The sequence below is a fragment of the Macadamia integrifolia genome, unplaced genomic scaffold (genome assembly GCF_013358625.1).
Source record: "Macadamia integrifolia cultivar HAES 741 unplaced genomic scaffold, SCU_Mint_v3 scaffold1517, whole genome shotgun sequence".
NCBI classification, from domain to species: Eukaryota; Viridiplantae; Streptophyta; class Magnoliopsida; order Proteales; family Proteaceae; genus Macadamia; species Macadamia integrifolia.
Genome location: NW_024868244.1, coordinates 114,234 through 135,891, shown reverse-complemented (window position 1 = coordinate 135,891; position 21,658 = coordinate 114,234). Strand labels below are relative to the sequence as shown.

The 21,658-nt window shown below is 36.7% G+C and overlaps 2 protein-coding genes across 5 annotated transcripts; one reads left to right on the top strand and one right to left on the bottom strand.

The window, feature by feature from the left end:
- The first annotated feature begins 1,430 nt into the window (after positions 1-1,430).
- Positions 1,431-7,437, top strand: LOC122064094. The gene is made up of 11 exons (XM_042627806.1): positions 1,431-2,086; positions 3,242-3,285; positions 3,445-3,525; positions 3,761-3,868; positions 5,074-5,165; positions 5,367-5,441; positions 5,537-5,606; positions 5,770-5,871; positions 6,136-6,244; positions 6,582-6,644; positions 7,172-7,437. Exons 1-11 carry the CDS (start codon positions 1,828-1,830, stop codon positions 7,288-7,290), a joined length of 1,122 nt encoding a protein of 373 aa, XP_042483740.1. The 5' UTR covers positions 1,431-1,827; the 3' UTR covers positions 7,291-7,437.
- A 2,328-nt stretch (positions 7,438-9,765) lies between these two features.
- Positions 9,766-19,935, bottom strand: LOC122064095 (serine/threonine-protein kinase BSK3-like). Of its 4 annotated transcripts, XM_042627808.1 has the most exons (13): positions 19,449-19,934; positions 19,102-19,239; positions 18,450-18,545; positions 18,134-18,229; positions 17,794-18,017; positions 17,069-17,204; positions 16,292-16,425; positions 16,091-16,196; positions 15,470-15,555; positions 13,478-13,666; positions 11,850-12,002; positions 11,118-11,231; positions 9,766-10,610 (listed from the first exon to the last, which is right to left on the bottom strand). In XM_042627808.1, exons 3-13 carry the CDS (start codon positions 18,529-18,531, stop codon positions 10,359-10,361), a joined length of 1,572 nt encoding a protein of 523 aa, XP_042483742.1. In that variant the 5' UTR covers positions 18,532-18,545; positions 19,102-19,239; positions 19,449-19,934; the 3' UTR covers positions 9,766-10,358. The 4 variants fall into 4 exon arrangements, with proteins under 4 accessions (XP_042483742.1, XP_042483741.1, XP_042483743.1 ...); XM_042627807.1 differs by having other exon boundaries at positions 19,102-19,934; XM_042627809.1 differs by having other exon boundaries at positions 17,794-18,014; positions 19,102-19,934.
- Between the last annotated feature and the right edge of the window lie 1,723 nt (positions 19,936-21,658).

Here is a 21,658-nt window from a genome sequence, read left to right as displayed (position 1 = left end):
TACAAATATAAGGCAGTTGTGAGCATAGTTGTAAAAATCAAAATGGATAGGTCAAGATCACTTATATCGGAACCGATTCTTGATTCAATATTGATCCACTAATAAGGCATAAGGGTAAAATGATCCTTAAAAAAAAAAAAAAGTCCAAATGTAAATCACTCCGATCCAATCCCAACTGAATCCGATCCCCGGTTCTAAAACCTTGGTTGTGAGCATAAGATGAGATTGAACAACCTTATTTGTCAAATGGTTGATTCGTTGTTGAGAAAATCAATAAAAAAGATTTTAATAAGACAAACATGTTGTCCACTTTCCACTCGTGATGGAACGTATCAAGCAGAAGCAGCTAAACCATTCTTGTCATCAGCCTGGACATATTTCTACCAAAAGACAAAAAAATAAAAAATAAAAAATCAGCCTGGACATATCTATCGAGGCCGATCCTGATTCCTGGTTCCTGATTCAGAAAAAGATCGATTTGGCATTTTTTTTTTTTTTTTTCTAAAGAGTTGGCCCATTCAACTCTCGTATGGTAAGTAGGGTCATGGTATTAAAACATAGATCCAATTCCTCTTTAATTGCTTGGATGTCTTGAGAATGCGTGTTTTTCTCTCAGCCGTTAAATGGATAGAGAAATAAATGATTAGAATTGAAAAAAATATTTTTCCATTAAAACATCAATCCAATTTTGTGTTTAATTTTAAATCTTGATCTGAAACTTAAAATTTGAGCTACTGATCTCGGGATCTATTTCTCACGTCAGGAAAAAAAGAGAATTTTATATTTATTTGTTATTTATTTATTCTTTAATTTATTTAATTCAAACATAACAAAAGGATAACCATGGAAGAAAGTTTTTTGTCTGGGAGCATGGTCTCCATGAAATGGACCGGCAGTGTTAGGATGGGTATGGGATCAGGAAGAATCTTTGGATGTTTAGGCTACACTAATACCGTGGTTCAAACTTTAAAATCTCTGTCTCTTGTAATAATCCAATTAGTGTCCTTGAATGCTTACACTTGCAGCTTTGCACATCATTCTTATAAAATGACCTCTATGTATAATTTGAACCAAAAGAGGGGCATTGATTGGGTCTCGTGTAGGTGCAAAGGGCATGTTCTAACCCGATTCCTTCTGTTTTTATATCTATAGTCTTTGATTCATTGGAAATTTAGAGGTCTAAAAGCTTCTTTTGATTATATCTAAGGTTTTGGTAATCATAATAAATTTGGAAATATTAATTGTTCATTTCAATTTTTTAATGTTTGGTATTTTGTTTACATAGTCTATGTGATTGGTGTATTTAAATAGAATAAAATAATTTCCAAAGGATAAACAACATTGCGAAGCCATATAACACTAGGTGTACATTAGTGTCTCATTGCGTCTATATCTCTCTTTCCTTCTATAAAACGACATATTACTTACCGCTTACGTCTATTAAATTAAACATGTCTATATCAATCATTTGACTTCCATCTTTGAAATTTTCTATTCTATTTAGATAAGATTGTGCAGTTATCCATGTTTGTAGCCTAAAAAATAGGATCTCGAAAGATATTTTAAAAAATATATAATTCTAAAAAGTATTTAATTATGAACCCAGTGGAAAATTGTGCAGCTATTTCTTTGGTTAGCAACATAATTTTTTCCATGATAATTACCTTTCTTCCCCGCCAAGTTCTTAGTACTTCTGTAGCCACCGAAGTTTGAAAATAGAGAACTTTCCAATATTTCTATATATGATTATCTTCTCTCTCTCTCTCTAGTTTTCCTAATTGTTTCAAGTAGTAGTTGGATAAAGAAATACCAGGAAAGAGATCTTGTATGATCATGGCAGCTACAGGGATTGTGAAAGGCATGATGATCCTTAACCTGGAAGACAGAAGCACAGCCATAGCAGGCGGCGGAGGGCTTAGGTTTGGTGGTTGCCGGAATAATAATTCTGGTAGACATATCAATAGCAGGATCTCTGTAATCTCTCTGGTGAAAGCAAGCCAGAACACATCATCAAACCATAGTCATGATGCATTGAAGAAGGCCAGACAGAGGCGACCCCAGAACGTTAATGGAGATTTCTTTGTTGGTAAATTATTAAGTTGATTCTCATAATTCAGTTCTGTTTTTTGGTTCCTGTGTAGTTGTGTGTGTAGCATAGAGAGAGAGAGAGAAAGAGAGAGAAAGTGTGCACGCATGCCATGGAGATCAAACCTAGATCCGCTTATTCTCTGGCGGCAATCTCACACCATCCATGGGGTGTGGTCTTCATGCGGGCTACAGATCAGCTGCTCATACGATTACCTGGTCGTACATGTCTTTTTTTATATTTTATATATACCGTTCTTTATCCTTGTAATGGCACAAGATGGGACAAGTGTTAGATGCTAACTCGTGCAATCACCTGATCGTACGAGCAGTGGATCTCTCTCTGTGGAGACCTTATCACTAAGGGGTAAGGGGGGACATGTGTCACGATAAGGAAGACAAGTTGTATGTGTGTGCATGCACATACATGTGTGTGCCTTCGGGAGAATTACCACTAGGCCAAGGGGCACCACATATGTGACATGACGATGAAGACAAGTTATATATGTTAGTGGCTGTGGAAAAAAAATTGTTGCTACCAACGTTGCAGCTTCTTGGCTGGTAACATCTAAGGAAATGGAATCTCAGGGGTAAGGGTAGGGTGGGAATAGGGGTTGACAAAAATCCTTTGTGGGGAGGCAGTGAGGATCCAACAGTTGAGGTACATGCAGAGCTTTCCTAACCGTTGAATCTTCACTGTCACTCATTGCTCACTGTAGAACATTTGAGTCCATAAGGGGTGGAACAATTTTAATATTTTCCATAAAATCTGTGTCTATTTGGGTGGAAAAGTAAGCAAATAGTCATCCATGAATTCAGAAAACATGCTTGCATATGTGGCAAGTGGTCTCATCCTATCCTTCTCCAACACGTCACCATTTTCGATAGAATTTTGGGAGAAAAGAGGACAATGATTTTATTACATGTGGGGTGCAAAGCTTTATTACATTGAAATAAAAAATTATGAATTTTTTTTTTTTTAATCCCATTACATATGTGTAATGGGGCCCATAATTTCTCCTTTCCCGCCCCTTTTTGTCCACCAAATAAACAAGAAGGCCTTAATGAAAGAGCAAATTTCTGAATTCTCCTTATTTTTATTGTGAGTAAACACCAAACTGATTCCAATGACCATCCATTGATTCTTAATTTACAGATCACACATGTATAGATTGTGACACATGTCGTTGGATGGCTCCGGTAAGCAATTATATTTCTGATCATCTTGTACTTATAGGAGAGGGTTTCTTTAAAGGCAGCATGGCTCCTGCACCAGTGTTGACCAATGGGAGTGTACACAAAAGCATCAACTTCTTTAGCAATGGTCATTATGAATTTGTTACCCTTTTTTTTTTTCAGACAACATTTTCAAGAGTAGATGAACTGTCAGCAGTGGTTAAGCAGCCAAGTAGTAAAGAAGAAAGGGTAAAGGCTCTACAGGTATATTTCACATCAATGTTAAATCTCCTGATTAACCTCAAAAAATTGTCTAAATGAAGCACTTTTGTGGGTATTAGACCTAATCTAGGTAGCGACTTTATATCAAAAATTTTAAGAACATGGTTAGAGCTTTTCGTCGAATTGGGGAAATCCATTATTATTCTGACAATGAACATTATAATGCATCCAGTTTATTGAAGGTGCTAAGGTTAAACTCAACTTCTTACCTTTGCAGGCCTTACTTTCTTGTCCAACAAGCTCAATCCATACAGAGAATGCTCCCCGCGATATCCTGGAAGTGCATAACACATTTCCTATTCCAATTAGTGAGCAAAGATTTCCGGTACAGATTCTGAAGAAAGTTTCTTATATGCAAAAAAGATTCTGATAGAAATGCAAATGAAAACTTTGAACAGATCATCTCCCCCCTCCCCTTATCTATTCACCTATTGATGATATCATATCACTAAGTGTGAGAAATGAAATCATTTGTTATTTATCTCTAGTCATTGTATTCATTTGTCTAAATGTATTATCATTTGCATCCACTCCAGTGAACTAAATGGATGAGGCTACCTTGAAAAGATTGCAAATTATAAGCAATGGCATAACTGACCTCAAAACTATAGTAACTTCATATGAAATTCATGTAGAGAAAACCATGGTTGCTTGAAAACAGTGTTCCCAATTCTGATATCATAAGACTCTGAGACTGAACAGGGTTTTTGTTAGAACTCTGATAAAAAAATAAGATTAAAGGAAATTATCTGTATCAACTGACATCGAAGAAGAAGCTGTGTGTGGGATAGTGGGAGAGGGCAAAAGTTTGACCATCACACCAAGAGAACTATTCTCTGCACAAAACCATAATCCAGTCCAAAGCTCATTTTTACTATATCAAGTCATACTTCAATTAGGAGTGAAACTAATACTACTTTCTAAACCAAATAATATTTCAAATACTTGTTCAACTGGGACTGACTTAAGACACATAATAGTAAAAATGGTATACCAAACTTGTGAGACCCACAAGCCCATAAGATTAAAATAACTGCCCATGGCTGGATAAAGCTCTGGCTGTGCCACTAGATGTTCCAAAATCTCAGTCCAAGTGAGGATCAAGGGAGAAGCTGGGAGTAAATCCTCGGTTTTTCCATTTCCGGATGAAAATTATATGAAAAAGGCTGACAGAGGGCTTGATAGATTGTTTATACTTGATATGTTGTAATTCAGGATAAGAGAGAGAGAGAGAGGAGAAAAGAGCATATGTGCAGCTAGATAGACCTGTTTCTATGGAGGTATTTAGGAGGATAAAGCTGCACAATCCATGATAATGTAGATATGTTGTACTGATTTAGCAAGTTTTTGCTCTGCCCTTAGCGAAGATGTTCTTATTTCAAAACATAGTTGCTGTCATAACTTAATAACTTTTCACTTTCTTCTTACCACATTTACCAGTGGATAGTGATTCTTGAAATCTTGAAGTGAGCAACATCATATTACTTACATAGCTTACTTATCACTTCAGAATCTGGTGACTGCTTTCAGGGTGTCTATCATTGTGGCTATCATTCTGAAAAATCATTTGGAGGAGCTTCCTATATCATTGTTCACCCTGAAGGAAACATACTCATAGACAGGTTAGTTCTATTTATGTATAAAGATGTGCTATCAAGTATCACAACAGATAAACTTGCACACTAAAATCAAGCAGAATGTCAGATCAAAGATATGGAAAAGAGAGAAGGTTACAGCATGGAATAAATTATTTTTCTCTTGGTTTTAAGTTTTGAAATGCTTAGAAGGATTAACTTGCCACCCAATGTCCAATCTTTATGCAGCCCAAGATACACTGAAAGGATTGCACGTAAAATTGAGATGCTTGGAGGAGCACGATACATGTTTCTGACACACAAGTATGATCTAAATGGAAGTCAAATAACATTATTAGTTGAAAATTGAAATCTGTGATCTATTTGGTAAGTATATTAGTTTTTGTTTTGGTGATTAGGGATGATGTTGCAGATCATGAGAAGTGGTCTAAACGGCTAGAGTGCCCAAGAATTCTGCACTTGAAAGATGTAAGGACTCATCATTTGATAATAATATTCAAACCAAAGAACCTATATCCTCACCAAATTCTGTAATGGCTTGAGACTTTTTGAGCTCCTTGGTTTGATTTCTTGTCATGATGTTCCCAAGGTAGTAAAACTGTTCTATTATTTTATCTTCTGACTTTATCAGGTTGACATTCGTACAACTGACGTAGAGATGAAGCTAGAAGGGAGTGGTCCCTGGAGCCTTGGCAATGATTTTGAACTCATATACACTCCCGGTCACACTGAAGTAAGAACTTGGTTGAGACGAAATTTGTTGATCTTTGTATGTTTAATGAAACTGCATCGTAATCCACCTTCAGTTATGACAAGTTAATGTGGTTGGTTCTATACATTTGTTGGATTGATTAATATGATTGAAGTTCACATATTGGCTTTGGGACTGATAGTCAAGATTAGTATGGATGATACTACCAATCATCTTTATAGAAACTGGTTTCCATCAACATGTGAATTGAATAAACCCAGTAACATCTTCAACTTTTGATGGCAGGGATGTGTATGCTTGTTATATAAGCCACTCAAGATCCTATTTGCAGGGGACCATCTGGCAGTATGGGAATCAGAGCTAACTATTATGGAGAAATATAACTGGTGGTCAGGTAATATGAATGATCTCCCGTGTAACTCAATATGAATTGACTAGAATCTGTTTCAGACAAACTTGGTGCTTATCAGGGTTAGTAAGGCCGAAAATCATTACAGATTGAAAACAATCTAAGTACAAAATCATGAGTTCATGACCAATGATTATAGTACTTAATATTCTGAATTTTTTTGGCCATCATTCTCTAGCTCAGTTTCAATTGAATTGTAGCTCCAATCCTGTTCAAGGTGCTATAATATATGCAGGTTTTTCAGACCATCCTAAGTCCAATGACAACTGCACTACATTTTACTTAACATACTTTTTTGCTCATCAACTTCTGTGTCTGGCAGTTCCAATGCAACTGAACAGTGTTCGGAAGTTGTTGGATGTGGACTTTGAATTGATTTTACCTGGTATGTAATCTTTTCCTCCAAAAAATAATAATGTTGTAAAAGATGTAAGACCATTTCTGGAAAGGTCAATATGGCTTGAAGTAAAACTAATGGAAAAGACAACACATATCCAAGAAAAAAGGAAAAGAAAAAAATCCTTATAATCTCTAATTATAGCCTTCCTGTTTAAATGTTTTTCTTTAGATCTACTTTAATTTTGATGGAAAAGCTTCTATATCCTTTCCTGGGTCTTAGAGTTTCAAAGCTCAAAAGGTAGTGACAGATTTACAGAGCAAGTTCTAAGGGTCCTCCTCCTCCTCCCCCATCCCTTTCTGTATTTAATTGATAACTACGTGAAAACCTCTAGTCCACCTCATTAAGCAATAGTCAGGTCTGATTTGGTAAGCCCGATTAGGGTTGCACCAAAATATGCCTTCATTAAGGGCCATGGTTTTTTTTAGCCTACATCTGTACTCTTTTATTTATGTTATCAAACTATCTTTATCTCTTTAATTGGTTTCCTAAAGGTTTACAACATTTATTTACAGGTCATGGAAGACGAGCGGAATTTAAGGATGCCAAAGAGAAGACTTTAGCTTTGGAAGCTCTTTTGGTTGCTAGAGAACAAACCTCAAATCCAGTCCACTGTATCTCACTGAATGTATAATCAAATACTATGTTGGTTTGCCACTAGTAGACTAAACAGAAACTTATTCTAGTTGAGAAGAAAGAATGGTTATAGCATCCATGTGTAAGTGAGTGTGGTACGTATATTTTGAATTGATTATAATCACCAATGGTCTCTATTCTAGTAGTGTGGTGCATTAGGTTAGAATGGCCATCTTTGTATTAAGGGCTTATGGGAACCTATATATGCATGCAAAGAAGAAAAACATATCCCAAATTGACAGTGAACACCAAGGATGTTTTAATCTAGTGAAAACTTAGGCACCTGGCCTAATATTCTTCCAATCAATAAAGTAAAGTTGGTATAGAGTAGGGATTGATTTCTTCCATTTGCTGGTTTAAGAGTCCAAAAGCTTCTCCAGTCTCTTCAAGAGCCTTGAATGGTATAGGTTTATTTGGAGGGATTCATCCAAATAACATCACACCATACAGCATCTTGATACTTATTTCCAACAGAAAACTCCACCAAACACTTGCGAATCATTGTTAATCCATTTCCTTCATTGATTTTCAAATATTTTGGTATGTTGATTAAGGATTAAATCTTCAATCCAAAGTCTTCATTTGTAATTTCAGTAATCCAATATGGTCCACAATACTTTGTGGCCTTTGGAGGATGGAGCAAAGGTATACAAGAGTTGGGGTTAATGAGAGATGGTTCATTAAGTTACAAGAACTCCCTAATTTTTCTAGGGGAAATTGATCACTTCTAGCTGGTAGTTTGCTGGGATAAACAGTGGCAACTTTGAATGGGAGGAAGTTGAAAGAATAGCTGAAATGACAGTGAAAGAGATGAACCTGATTCTGATGTGTTTATGTTTGTGTTTGAGTCGAGATCTGAGCTCTCACCATGCCTCAGCTAACCCAGCAAATGTGCGCCGCGGACTCATGTCACGGTAGGTACCTCACCGCCTCTTGGCGTGTGTCTACGCCTAGACACAACAGGTGCAAAAAGATTGCATTGCCCTGTGTCGAAGAGGTTCGTGGCTCGTGCACACCCTTTCATTGGCCGCACCTGTTGGAGTGTACATGTGCCAAATCGACAGGGATCTTTTTCCTAAATATATATCATATTTATACTATTATATAAGTGCATGTACTCATTATTTTAATACTTAAAATACTCTTTAAAAAAATATATTTTCTTTATTCCTCTTAATCTCTCACACCCCCTTCCTTTTATCTTCTCTCTCTCTCTCTCTCTCTCTCATTTTCGTTTGAAATTCTTTCCCTCCTCTCACTCACGGTCCTTCCCTCTATTTTGTTATCTAGATTTCTTAATTCTCTCTATTTTATCTCTATCCTTTTTCACTCTCATGCCCTTACATCTCTTCCGTAACGTATATATACATCCCTCCTCTTCTTCCTCACTCTCACGTTTTTTTCTCCTTCCTTAAATCTCTCCATAATTATGAAAACGAACCATATTTACAAAATGAGAACCATGTAGATTGTTTAAAAAAAAAATCATGTAGATACTTAGCAAACACACTATACATCTGTTTAGGATCGAATTTCCCTGAGATCATGGTGAACGGGTATCAATCCATCGTGGCCCATTGACAGCATACAATAGGGGTAGATATATGGAGAGAAGAAGGGGGAGGGGGTTCACTCACGAACTAATAAACTGATGCCCCCCAGTGGCGGCCTGCAAATTGATAAAACTGAGATGACTCAACCTCATGAAGGGGATGTCTTTCCCTTCCAACAAATGGTGTTTAAACATACACAGAAGACAAAATATCAGAGCATAAGATGAACTATTAATTCATTAGCTTTTTCCCAAGAATGGATACACAGTACCCTTCATTATCCAAAAGAAACTTGGGTTCATCTTAAGTGAAACCAGATATGTTCTAATCTGTAGTGCAAAGATACTATCATACAAAACCATGAACTGCCTTTGATCCTTTGCATATATATAATTCAGGTTCAATATGTTCTCACTTCCCTTCACAAATCATTATTCCTTTCATACAAAGAAACTCTCCTTGTTCCTTGATAAAATGTGACATCCATGTTACATTTCACAAGTAGGAACCTCTACGTTCCTTAGTGTTAGGATTCCGATACTTACCCTAAAAGCTAACCATTAAGAGAGAGCACCCAAGTCCTTATAAATCTTTACACGAAGGGGCATAAGTTTGAACTAAGATCTTTCCTCAGAAAATTTTTAGCTGTTAAAGAAAGAGTGCCCAAATCCATATAAATCTTCACATTGGACTGCTCACGTCTTCAGGAACTTTTAACTGTTAAAACAGAGGGTGTCCAATATACTCACATCCGATGTGTGATTGTTGCTTTCATCAGAAACCCCAACACGTAGAACCCTTTACTCTCCTGTTAAAGAAGAGTGGCCAGATCTTAACAAGTCTCTCTCTCTCTCCCCCCTCTTTGTCTGCGCAAGCGTGAGAGGGGATAGGTAATTGATTGAAGGATAACAAGATACTAGTTCTTTCCATGGCATAAACTTTATTAACATAATCAAAAACACATGTCAGCTCAACGTCAAAAAGGAACGACCCCAAACAAGAAAATACAGAAGCAACGAAATTAACAACAAAGCAAATCAGAACCAGTTTCTGTACACAAATTACAAGTTTTGAACAGAATTTCATTCCCCCGCTGTTCCCTTTGTTTTGTAAAATCTTGCAGACAAGACCATAAACATGCAAGTTGTTGCAAGAGTATTTCAATGAATGTCTGACCTGAGAAAAAAGAACTGATAAACTGTTCCAAGGGGAATGATCTGGTCAATCAGTAATAAAGAAAAATGGAAAGCTCCCCTTAGGACTGCTAGGAATGACCAGAACCTACCACTCATCCAAAAGATTTGCCAAGAATGCCTTGAAGAACCCACAGAACCTGCCCCATGGCGGAGGTGGCATGAAAAAAATTACGAGGTTACTTGTTATTTGTACCATTGATTTTTGCAATCTAAGAAGGCCCCAATCATTCTGCCCAGAAGATGTTATAATCACTCCAGAAAAGGCAGCTAGATAAGTAGTGATTGAGAGTTCCATGGATCCACCAGTCACTGACAACCTATTGTCCAGCAGCTGCATTTCTTTTCGCTTCAAGTACTGTAGCCTCTTTGAGTGCTACTTGAGCTTCATGTTCCATTTCTAGTGCACGGAGAGCAGTCGCTTGCAGATAGGATGCAATATGCCACGTAGCAAAAATAACTTGGGCTTGCACCGCATCATTCAGAGCTTCCTGGGGCATGTCACTAAAGAGATAAGACAGGCTACGGCGTGCATAGACTGTTGGAGAAACCATGGTTCCAACATCAATGAACTGCAAATTGCAATTTAAAAAAAAACTGTTAGTACCATTGTGAGGATGTACTAAGAATGGGGGGAATATTTCATCTGCAACGTAAAGCACGATTAAAGGCACTCACTGGGTACACCTCAAGGATGTACCAGGCACAAACTGCATGAATTGAAGATAGGAAAAAAGTTTTGGGTTCCAATTTGAAAGTTCTTCAATAACAAGAAGTAATGAGGCAATCCTTCCTATTTTTGGCATGTAATTCTTTAACATCTAGAAGAATGAGATGCTAAAATGTCTGATTGGGTCCTTCGTCTTCCCAACCTTCAGTAACATTTTGGAAAGTGAAACAATATAGCAAGGAAACTTAAATTGATGGAATATCCTACCAACAATTTATGTAGCAAAAGTGCAAGACTGCTACAGTCTACAGTAACTAGGAAAAGTCATAGCAAGAAATGTCATTCCAAAAAAAAAAAAAAATTTAAAAAGAAAGATCTGTCGAGGAAAGATTTTGTAACAAATCGTGACCTGGGTATAGCATTCAATTGCAGCCCTAAAGTCTTTGTATCGGAAAGCAATATCACCCTTTTTCTTTGAGTTCAATGTCTCCTGCATTTGATTGGTCCACATTTGGAATGACAGCTGCAAGACAAGAAAGCCAACAGTGAGCAAGACTGGTGAAAAAATACTGTATACTCACAGGAAAACAATAAGCGTTGCATACCATTAAATGATGTGACTAAATGAAGTCTGTGAATCTAGTGGCCAGATTAATAATAGTGTGTCCGGGGGGGGGGGGGGAGGTTGAACTAACCCACACAAAACAAAAGTTCTACACATTAATTCCCATAGACTACAATGGGTAAGAATTCATTGGTGCATGCCCTACATGTCATCCTTTTTGCCATCATAGCCTCATCCCAGTCGATTCACCAATGACCAAACAAATTCTGATTTTCAATTCCACTATCTAGGGCCATCTAAGAATGAAAATGCCACTTTGAGTTATGATTCATGAAAAGGATCTGATGACAATGCCAGTAGTCAACCTACCATTAGCCTCCCAATTTGACCTTATGGCTCTCAATGCAAAGCAAAAGCTTGAAACTGGCAAAAATATAATATGATAACATGGGGGGGAAAAAATTAACTAGAATAAGGTCCTGTATTTTGTATAATTTTAGAAAAACAAAAAAACCAAAGAGAATTTTTTATATCTATCAAGAAAGTTCGAAATATCACAGATGTCGAGAAACAAACCTCATTTGCTGTTCCTTCATCATCTTTGTAACCAATTTTTTCTAATATCTCATGTATGGCAGTGAGGTCCATTCGTGAACAAGCTTCACCAAGGGGGAACAGAGGCATGATTTCACCACTATCTGGTATGCCCATCAATACATGAGAAGGAACCTGCAGATGTAACCATTCAACTTAAACATGACCTCAATTCAATTTCACATGCGCACACATACAAAAAACCTATTCCATTTGTATGATGTTTCTGAAATTCAACAAGCCCAAACCATACTGTGGCTGCGTCTAGTTATGAGGCCAAATTAAAGTTGGAAAGGACTGGAATGAAAACCAAAGAGCCGGCAAGCCCTAAAGTCTTGGCGAATAAGGGATCTTTCATGCAACCTTATTTCCTCCCCGTGTTCAAGAGACCGCTTAGCAGGCCAAAAGGAGTACATGGGCAACATCACCAACCACTTTTCGAGAGAGGGAAGGTGGTTGCAGGCATGGAAAGTGGACACTGGCAGTTGCAGTTGCCTGACACAGCAACTGTAATTGTTGAACAGAGTCACGGAGAAGGGATGATGGAGAAATGGCAGTTGCATATTGTTGGCAGTTGTTGCATCACCAATTGCACGGAAAAGAAAGACTGAAGAAAACAAGATTCCATGGTTGTACTTTCATTTCTAACAGAAGGCCAGTTTTTTTAATAATAAAATAAAAGAAAGGAAACATGATAAAAGAGGCTGGATCAGATCAAGTGAGGCATTTCTTCCCACCCCTTAATTAGGAAATTGAGTCCAAGGTAAAATCCGAGTTAATGAATATTTATCTAAAGTACAATAGTGCTTTCAACAATTTTGATTCACACTAAAACTATTTAACTAAACAAAATATGCACTTATTGCCAGAAAATAAAAACATTAAATTTACCCAACGAACTATCTTCAAGTGTTTATTGTAGGTAAAACTAAAACATAACATGTGCTTTTGTCCCCCTTTTCTTGAAGAAAAAAGGTATTTGTAAACATAAGATGAGCTTATTATCGGTAAAATGAAGATATATCAACGTAATTATTATAAAACACCTAAGTATACACAAGTTTAGAACATAAAGTTAGATTAAACTCTCAAACAAACTGACTAAAATACCTGAAAATATCATTTTGGTCACCAAACCAACTTGGCCACCAAAAACGAAAAAAAATTTACAGCTAAGATCAAAAGCAATGTCACAAGAACAACCAACATCAGACAGAGTGACAAAAAAGAAACAATCACAATCTAGTTGGTGCCATGCATGGAAAATAATGATAAAAACCGTGATCTGAAGTACCTAAAAACTCATGTCCTCTAAACAAAAGAACTATTTACTTTTGATAGTTGTCACAAGGAAGCCGATGATTCAAGCAAAGGTATATGGCAAAATTAAATTATGGATCTTCAGTAAAACGTGGCAAAAGCTGGTATAGTTTAGCAGTAGACTGGACAAGTGCATCATATAAAAGTTGAATGCAGGTCCTTATAAATTGAGGCCCTATAAGATCATGTATAAGCAATCCAATCAACCTCCCAAAATATGATGTCAGAAGATATCAAATGGTTCACTATAAAAACATCATCCACAATTAAGAAAATTAAGACTAACTGACCTCAGTTTCCTTCTGAAGAGGAGTCAAAGCAGCCACTAATGACTTTGGATTTGGCCGTTCCCGAGGCTCATATTGTAAACACCGAGATGCTAAGCGTACTAGCTCAGTCCCATCATCATTTGAAAATTGTCCTTCCAAGCAAGAATCTGTGAGCATCTGAATGTTCCTGTCACGTATCAGGTCAAGAGCCTGACAGAAATTATTCAGGATAAGCATTAGAAGCACATAAATTGATGGAGACTGTTCGAACCTTATAATAAGCTTCAGAACCAGTCCAAGATAACAGAATCTCAGTACCCAAAAGTGATCAGATTTAACAGATACTTCACACTTCAATTAGACATGAAGCACAGCAGGTAATATCTTCAACTAACCTTTAAATAAATGATGGAACAATTTCAAAACGTACTTGATATTTCTTGAACATAATAAAGGAAATACGATAGAAGAAGAAAGATATGCCTTGAAGAGTCTCACCCCAAGCCTACTCTAGTTTCTCACCAACCACCCCAACCTCTCACCAGGAGCAGAATCTCACTGCAGCTCTGTTTCTCACAGAACTGTATAAACTCAATTTCATTCAAATTCTTAACTTTCTTTAAAATGTATACAGCCTTTTATAGATTGGCTGGGAGAGTTCTAGCTCCGCTTCCAATGTAAGTCCTTGGAAATGTAAGGAAATGGCCTTTACAATTCCAAGGACTTACATTGAGACTCTTTTCAAGATATTAAATGAATCTTACATTGTTAAGGCCTTTCACAACTAACAATGAAACTAACCTATTGACATCCCCAAGAACCTATTGATATCCCCAAGACTTCACAACTTTAGACTAGATACAACTAAGTAATTAAGTTTGTGTGGCCATTTATCCTTCATGAATGGGCTTTCAAAATATGCTCATTACAATTGAGTTTTGAGAACATAAAAATACTAAGCCTATGGCCAATAGAACCCATTAGGCCACTCATTTAACACTTCTTTTTTTTTTTTGCTGATGATGGATATTCCGGCCTTTGCCTGACTAGTCCTGCAGGCTCATACTGACCCCACAACCGCATGGACCGGGTCCTACCGGGGTTGAATGAGAACCATTCAACTTTCACCGAAAGCAGTGAACAGTACTAAAACACCCCCGTGTGAGTGGCCCCAAGGAGGTTAGAGGAGTCGAACTCAGAACCACATGCTTCCTAAGGCGAAAGTCCCTTGCCAACTCCGCAACCCCCTTGGGATTTGCTAACTTTTTCTTAAGTTACCAGATAAAGCAGGTTACAGCATATCGGAGTACCCAACATGATTCTATTGAGATGGAAGTAACAACATATTATGGCACTAATTTCTAACATAGTTGTCAAGGTCTCGCCACCCTAAGGCTACTTAGGCGTTCAGGCTCCTTTTCGGGTCCAAGGCGACAACACACCTTGTCGACTTGTTGAAACTTCACGAGTTTACGTTGATTTATGTTTATTATATTTATTTTTATTTTTACGAATATACTTACATTATATCATATGCTTTGTTTATTATATATTAGGCCATTACTAACATAATAATATCATATTGCACTGTTATGGATTCTATGTTGCATATAAACATTATTATACAAATTCTCATTGGTATATTACATATAGTCATTAATGCACTCCTAGGTGGGTAGTTTGCAAACCCCCCCCCCCAAGTATAATGTTTTGGACATTGACGAAAAAATGAGAGAAAAAATCAAGAGCCAATATTCTGAAAAGAATCTTTCAGGAACAGATTAGTTGCAAATGCCAAAAATAGTGATGTCTGGCGTGGGGGGGGGGGGATCTCCACCAACTGTTCCCTTTCCTCAACCCCAGTCTGCCGCATCAACCCAGTAGGTCCATCTATAGACCGCTATATCTGCTCATATGCTTCAAAAAAGAATAGACAAAATCTACCAACAAGCTTACGGTTTCAAGTACATTGCCAAGAAAAAACTAGCCTATGGAGAGAGACAATAAACCTACACGACTGGGAGGAATATGTTTTCCACTGAGAAGGTCCAGCAAAAGGGTGCCAAAACTGTATATTACACTTTCTGCTGTCACTCTTCCTACAAAACAAAAGATCCAAAAAGAAAAAAAAAAAAGAGAAGAAAAGAATGAGATCATATAAAAAATCTTGAAATATAACTTGGGAATAAAAACCAAAGTTGATCAATGACATGAAATGATCCAAAAACTAAACTAAAGTACCAATGATAATTGTAGAGACATTTGACTAGCCCCATCACATGATTTCACATATAAGTCTTAAATAATAAAGATCAACAGAAAATATTATTTTTTGGGGGGTGGGGTGAGGAAGCTTGGATGAGTTCAAAGAATGCCCCAAGCCTGGAAGCCAGCTGACAAAGTATAATCATGTGAAATCATATATCAAGTGGGCAATTTAGCTACCACCCCCCACCCCACCAAAACACAAAAAGCCAGATTTGTTCAATAGAAATTCATCCGAACTGCCAAATATAAAATGAAAACCATGAAAAATAAAAATAGGATCCACCTGATGCAAACAAACTATTAATAAAAAACACCCCATGACCACTTTAGCCAATGAAAATGAAAACTTTCTAGACGGATGAATACCTGTTCTCAAATATTCTGGAGGAGTAAATGCCAAGTTTGTACTGTAACTTTTTCCATCCCTACTATTCTTCATCAGGCCAAAGGAAGAAAGTCTGGGGTTACCATCCTGTACAGGACTAACACAAAATGAGATGAATGTAACAAAGTAAACTCCTAATTGTATAAGGAGTTACCAAATTAAAAAGATGATACAGTGCTTACATCATCAAATAAAATTCTGTAAGCATTAAGATCATGATAAAGGGGGCGTCCTTTGCTGGTACAATATTCCAGAGCCTGTGCAAGATGTAAAGCCACTCTTAATCGCATTGCCCATTTCATAGGCTGATTTTCCCCTGGAACAGTAAGGCAAATAAAATACAAAAAATGAAATGAAGGTCCATTCAATAGAAACAAAATTAAAGAAAGAACTCCAGAATGAATAAAATGTCAAGTTGTCTACTTGCAGTAGATATATAACCAGATTTGAGGCTTCCAACATCGACCAGATTTAAGCCAAGAAGGTGAGTAACATGTGCATTTTACCTTTGATCCTAAACTGAATCTAAAGTCCGTTAGATTGGATGCTAGAATTTCATTTGGGTTTCTAAAATTTCCCTTGTTCTGTGTAACTGGCACTATATATCTCATGTTTAAAAGTAAAAGATAGATGGAGGAAGGACAATATACATATATCAGGAATTGACTGAGATGACTACATATGTCAAAGTGATGAAATTGCCATCTGAATAAGCTCCTAGTATAAATCAACATAACAGAAAAATCGCTTTCACAATTACCAGCCACTGTCAGAGTTAGCGTGGTAGACATCGAAAAAATGGTAGCATAAGTTTTATCTTTATCTGAGAAAGAACATCAATTTCATTTCTGGACATACCACAGAGAACTTCAAAGTCTGAAAATAAAATAAAATGCCTGTGCAACATGCTAAAGAAGCTAGCAAGGACATAACAACATTCCATGTAGAGAGAAACTTACAATGAAATAGGTGTTTCGCAAGCGTATCATTGGGCATATATTCTGCCACAAGCAATCTCTCATCACCTTCACAGCAACAACCAAGTAGATTTACCAATCTGTGGTTGCGAAGCTGACCAACAGATCTTGCCTCCTCCTAAATTATAAGAGAAAGTACCAAAGTCATAACATTGAACGGGATGAACACCATAAGTGTAAGTGATTAAACACAGAAAAATGTGCCTGGGTATGTATGTCCCAGTGACAAATCAAATAATATCAATGCAAGGCGGATGTAGGGTAAATGCATTCTTGTGGAGAGAGCTTTACGAGTATAACTTTTCTCTCAATCGCCATCGTTATTATCCAATTTATTATCTTAAACACCATTAAGAACCACTTCCAAATAAAGGTATGACTGTGCATCTGTGATAGACAAAGAAGCAAAATGATCCAAACACAGCTACACCTCACAAGCTATGAACTAACATTTTATGGTCCCAATTACAAATAGAAAACACTAAAGGTGGGATATGGTACAAATTTGCACATAAGACAGATCTAATTACAATTAGAGGCATTATTGAAACTCCGCATCACATTTTGGTGCAGAACAATCACTAATTTCCGACGAAGAAATTTGTTGACGAACCCACATATAAGAATAAAAATACAAAAAAAAATGGAAGATAACTTCATGAGAAGAAATACAAAATTGAAAAATAAAAAAAGTAACAAACACTAACCAAGAACTGCCGTGTATCAGGCCAAGCCATCCTATTAAAACGCTTAATAGCAATACGCCTTTGATTCTCCAGCTTCCCTTTGTAGACAACATTTGGTGCTTTTTCCCCATGTTCAGACACAATGTTCTCTACAGCAAAACCAGATGTAGCAATCCTAAGCTGATCAAAAGTGAACTCACGGAATGCAGGCAAGTCATCAGCCTCGCCTTTCTCCTCATTATCTGCTGCAACAAACAAAACAAATCATCACACCTCTCCACTCATTCACAATGAAAGCAAACAGCTTGATCACCTTCTAGACCCTGAAGAAAAATCTAACACTCCGAACCACTCCACTCACCAATTTCAGGAGCCTCCAGAACTGATCCCTTAAACTGTGAACCCCAACAACATGGTGTGAACTTGGAGCACTGACAGCCCATCTTAATATCAGAACCTGTAAGAGATGAATTCTTAGAACGCTACTGAGGCCAAGAGCCCAAAAGAATGTCTACTTTAGATGCATATGCAGTCACATTCAGCATCAAGAGCTAATTTAATTTGATCTATTTTCAAAACAGTTCCCTACCACTCCACTCATTCACAATGAAAGCAAACAGCTTGATCACCTTCTAGAACCGGAAGAAAAATCTAACACTCTGAACCACTCCACTCACCAATTTCAGGAGCCTCCAGAACTGATCCCTTAAACTGTGAACCCCAACAACATGGTGTGAACTTGGAGCACTGACAGCCCATCTTAATATCAGAACCTGTAAGTGATGAATTCTTAGAACGCTACTGAGGCCAAGAGCCCAAAAGAATGTCTACTTTAGATGCATATGCAGTCACATTCAGCATCAAGAGCTAATTTAATTTGATCTATTTTCAAAACAGTTCCCTACCAATTAAGTAAGTTTCTACAAATGCTCTCACTGAAATATTTACCAAAACAATGAGAAATACAAACACCATACACGCTTCCATAAATAACCCAAATTACTCCACCCCTAAGGTTCCGTCTTTATAGAAGAACTTCAAATGCCTGAGATTTGGATATCGTTAAGCTACTAGAAGGTGAAGAAGGTATGTTTGGGATTTTATAGTAACTAAACAACGTTGTTCATGTTGGTATGAGTAAATAATAATGTTCACAACGTATTAATGTATTACTGGTTGAATCAGAAGCTCAATTGATAAAATTAAAATTTGCTATTCTGTAATACGACATTGGTCAAACACTTTCCAAAAGTAAGTCAAGAACGAACAAAGAAGCTCCAAATTTCATTTCAAATAAAGAAAGAAGATACCTACAGCGTTTAAGCATACCTAAAGCGTTTCCCCTTTTACTCAACTCACTGACGCCGAAATCGCATGAACTGCTTTAGCCGGAAGGAAAAGCTCAGTCAAAAGATGAGCTCTCCAGCTTCAAAACTCCTCCCTTTCGCGTCAAAGATACCATTCCATCTTCAATAAAAGCAAATAAGTACAGCAATCAAGGTAAGCTTTGAACTAACCAGAACCCAGAACCCAAAACCCCCTTTTCTGATCAAATCCACAGTTAAAAACACCACTTCTTTGATTCAAACGTATGTAATTCTCGGATATCCATTCGTCATCTTCATCAGCACGAGCATCAAAATACCAGGAAACGGATAGTGAGAAAATCTACCAACCAGATCGAAGCTTCAAAGTCTTCAGAAGTCCAACTCCAACGTCTGCCGTCCTCGATTCGATCAAATAAAAAAGAAACTAAATTCTACAATAATAAACGAACCTAGAATAGAAAACGTTTCTTGAGACACTAAAAAATCCGATTTAATTGAACTGAAACCAAATCAAAGATCACTGCAAAAAGGAATATTCAGAAAAAAAAAAAAAAAAAAAAAATTGAAAGAAAGACATCAGATCTCATGATAAGAGTCTCTCACTCCTTACTACTCTCTCTTCTAATATGTTTATTAACTCTGCATTTTCCACCGACATACCCCGAATTTTCTTTTTTAAACCCTAATTTACTACTTTTACTATCATTATTTTATTACGAAAAAATATATTTTATTTTTTTATTTAAAATTCTTTGTTTTTCTCTTTAAAAGTTTCTAGTTTCTACCGCAAATCCGCCATTGATTTTCCACGATGACGAGCTTCTCTTCTCTGCGACATTTAAAAAAGAAAAAGGACAGGAAGCTCACAAGTCTCATAATTCTCACGCCCCCACCCACACTCCCGCCGCAATCATTTTGATTTTTTTTTTTTTTTTTTTGCTTTTATTATATGTTTGTAATACTTATTTGTTTAAGCTATCAGTTTCAAAAATCACGACTCGTGTTAAAAATAGAATTTCAGTTTTTATGTCAAGATATTGTTTTAGAACAATAATAAAATGGTGTTTGGTGAACCTATTTTATAAACGATTACTTATTACCCTAATTGTTTACTTTTTTTCATATTTTGAATGGAATAGAAATGCGGAACAAGGTTTCATTGTTCTATCATTTTATATTTTTTGTATTTTTTTTTCCTGTTTTGTTTTAAAAACACTAAATTAACACCAAGGCTGCGTTTGGTAATGTTCTAAAAAGACATTTCTGGAGTTTAGAATAATGCGTTTGGCGCATATGGTGTGTTTCGATAAATAATTTATGGAATGACAAAAAATAGTTTCGTCGTTCCAATTTCGTTCAAAAAAAAATTATTTTGACACATAAACTAAAATTTTCATTTTTGACACAAAAACGTCATTTCTATAACAAAAACATTACCAAACGCATCACAAACATTTTATTCTATTTTTTTGTTCTCATATAACAAAAGTAAACGCTTTTTTAAATAATAACCAAATGCAATCTTATTATTAGAAAATTAGGATAGTAATTACAATCCCAGGTTGGGGAGATATCCGTCCATCCAAATTTGGGGGGTGATAAGCTCTCGATGACTGGAGGAGGATGCCGGGTCTCATAAGTTACACTCAAAACTTTTTAAGATTTTTAAAATAGTCTACTTTTGCGGCTGGATGGTATTATGACCTTTTGGAAAATTTAAAATAGGATTCTCTTTTCGACTCCTTTTTCTCCCTGTTTTCTCAGATTTACCGTTGGAATTTATTAACTTTAATTAACATGTTATGAAAGAAGTCATTAATAATTAATTATAATTAAGGGTGAAACAAGACCGGGTATTTTAAACTCAGCCCAAGCCCAAATCAGCCTTAGCTAAGTCCAACTTGTCGGGCTCAGCCTAGCTCAATTTAATTCTTATCGACTCTGGTTTTTGTCTCGGGCTGCCCTAATTGACCCTGCTTGGCTTTTTTTTTTTGTGTCTTTATATGTTTGTAGGTGTGTCATCAAGTGATACTTTTCCTTTCTCCTACTTAGACCAGTGTCCAACCCCCTCTTCTTCAATACCGGTCTATTTCTCTTCCTCATGTCTCAGTCCAAATTATCTTTGAACCTTATGCTAAACCTATCAAATTCATTGCCTTCTTAGACACAGGAGCTGCTACCGCAATCCTAAACCCAAAAGTTCTTCCCAAAGTCTTTTGGAAAACCCATGATCCACCCCCTACCTTTCATTGCAGCTAATGGTGAAATTTTTCATATCACTTTAGTGTCTAAACAACCTATCAAAATTCAGCTTCTCCCCACCTTGTCTGTTACCCATACAGTATTAGGAACCCATTTTCCAGGAAAATACCTCATCATAGGCTTTGATGGCCTCAGCCATCTCCCTCTCCGATGGACACCCCACGGTATTGTTTATAAGCACCAGCTTCTTCCCTGGTCTTCTATTTCTAACCTCTTTTTTGTAGGTCCTTCTATGTTTGAAGAAATCAAAGCACATATCCTCAGCACATCTTGTGCAGAATCTCATTCGGATTTTC

Excerpts from the sequence above, each read along its gene's own strand:
- LOC122064094 (XM_042627806.1), top strand. The coding sequence starts at position 1,828 with ATGATCATGGCAGCTACAGGGATTGTGAAAGGCATGATGATCCTTAAC. Across the intron at positions 3,286-3,444 it reads CATGTCGTTGGATGGCTCCG|ACAACATTTTCAAGAGTAGA; the intron begins GTAAGCAATTAT and ends TTTTTTTTTCAG. Across the intron at positions 5,872-6,135 it reads ACACTCCCGGTCACACTGAA|GGATGTGTATGCTTGTTATA; the intron begins GTAAGAACTTGG and ends TTTTGATGGCAG.
- LOC122064095 (XM_042627807.1), bottom strand. The coding sequence starts at position 18,531 with ATGGGCTGTCAGTGCTCCAAGTTCACACCATGTTGTTGGGGTTCACAG. Across the intron at positions 18,230-18,449 it reads TCTGGAGGCTCCTGAAATTG|GTTCTGATATTAAGATGGGC; the intron begins GTGAGTGGAGTG and ends CATCTCTTACAG. Across the intron at positions 16,197-16,291 it reads ACAGAATTTTATTTGATGAT|GATGGTAACCCCAGACTTTC; the intron begins GTAAGCACTGTA and ends AGTCCTGTACAG.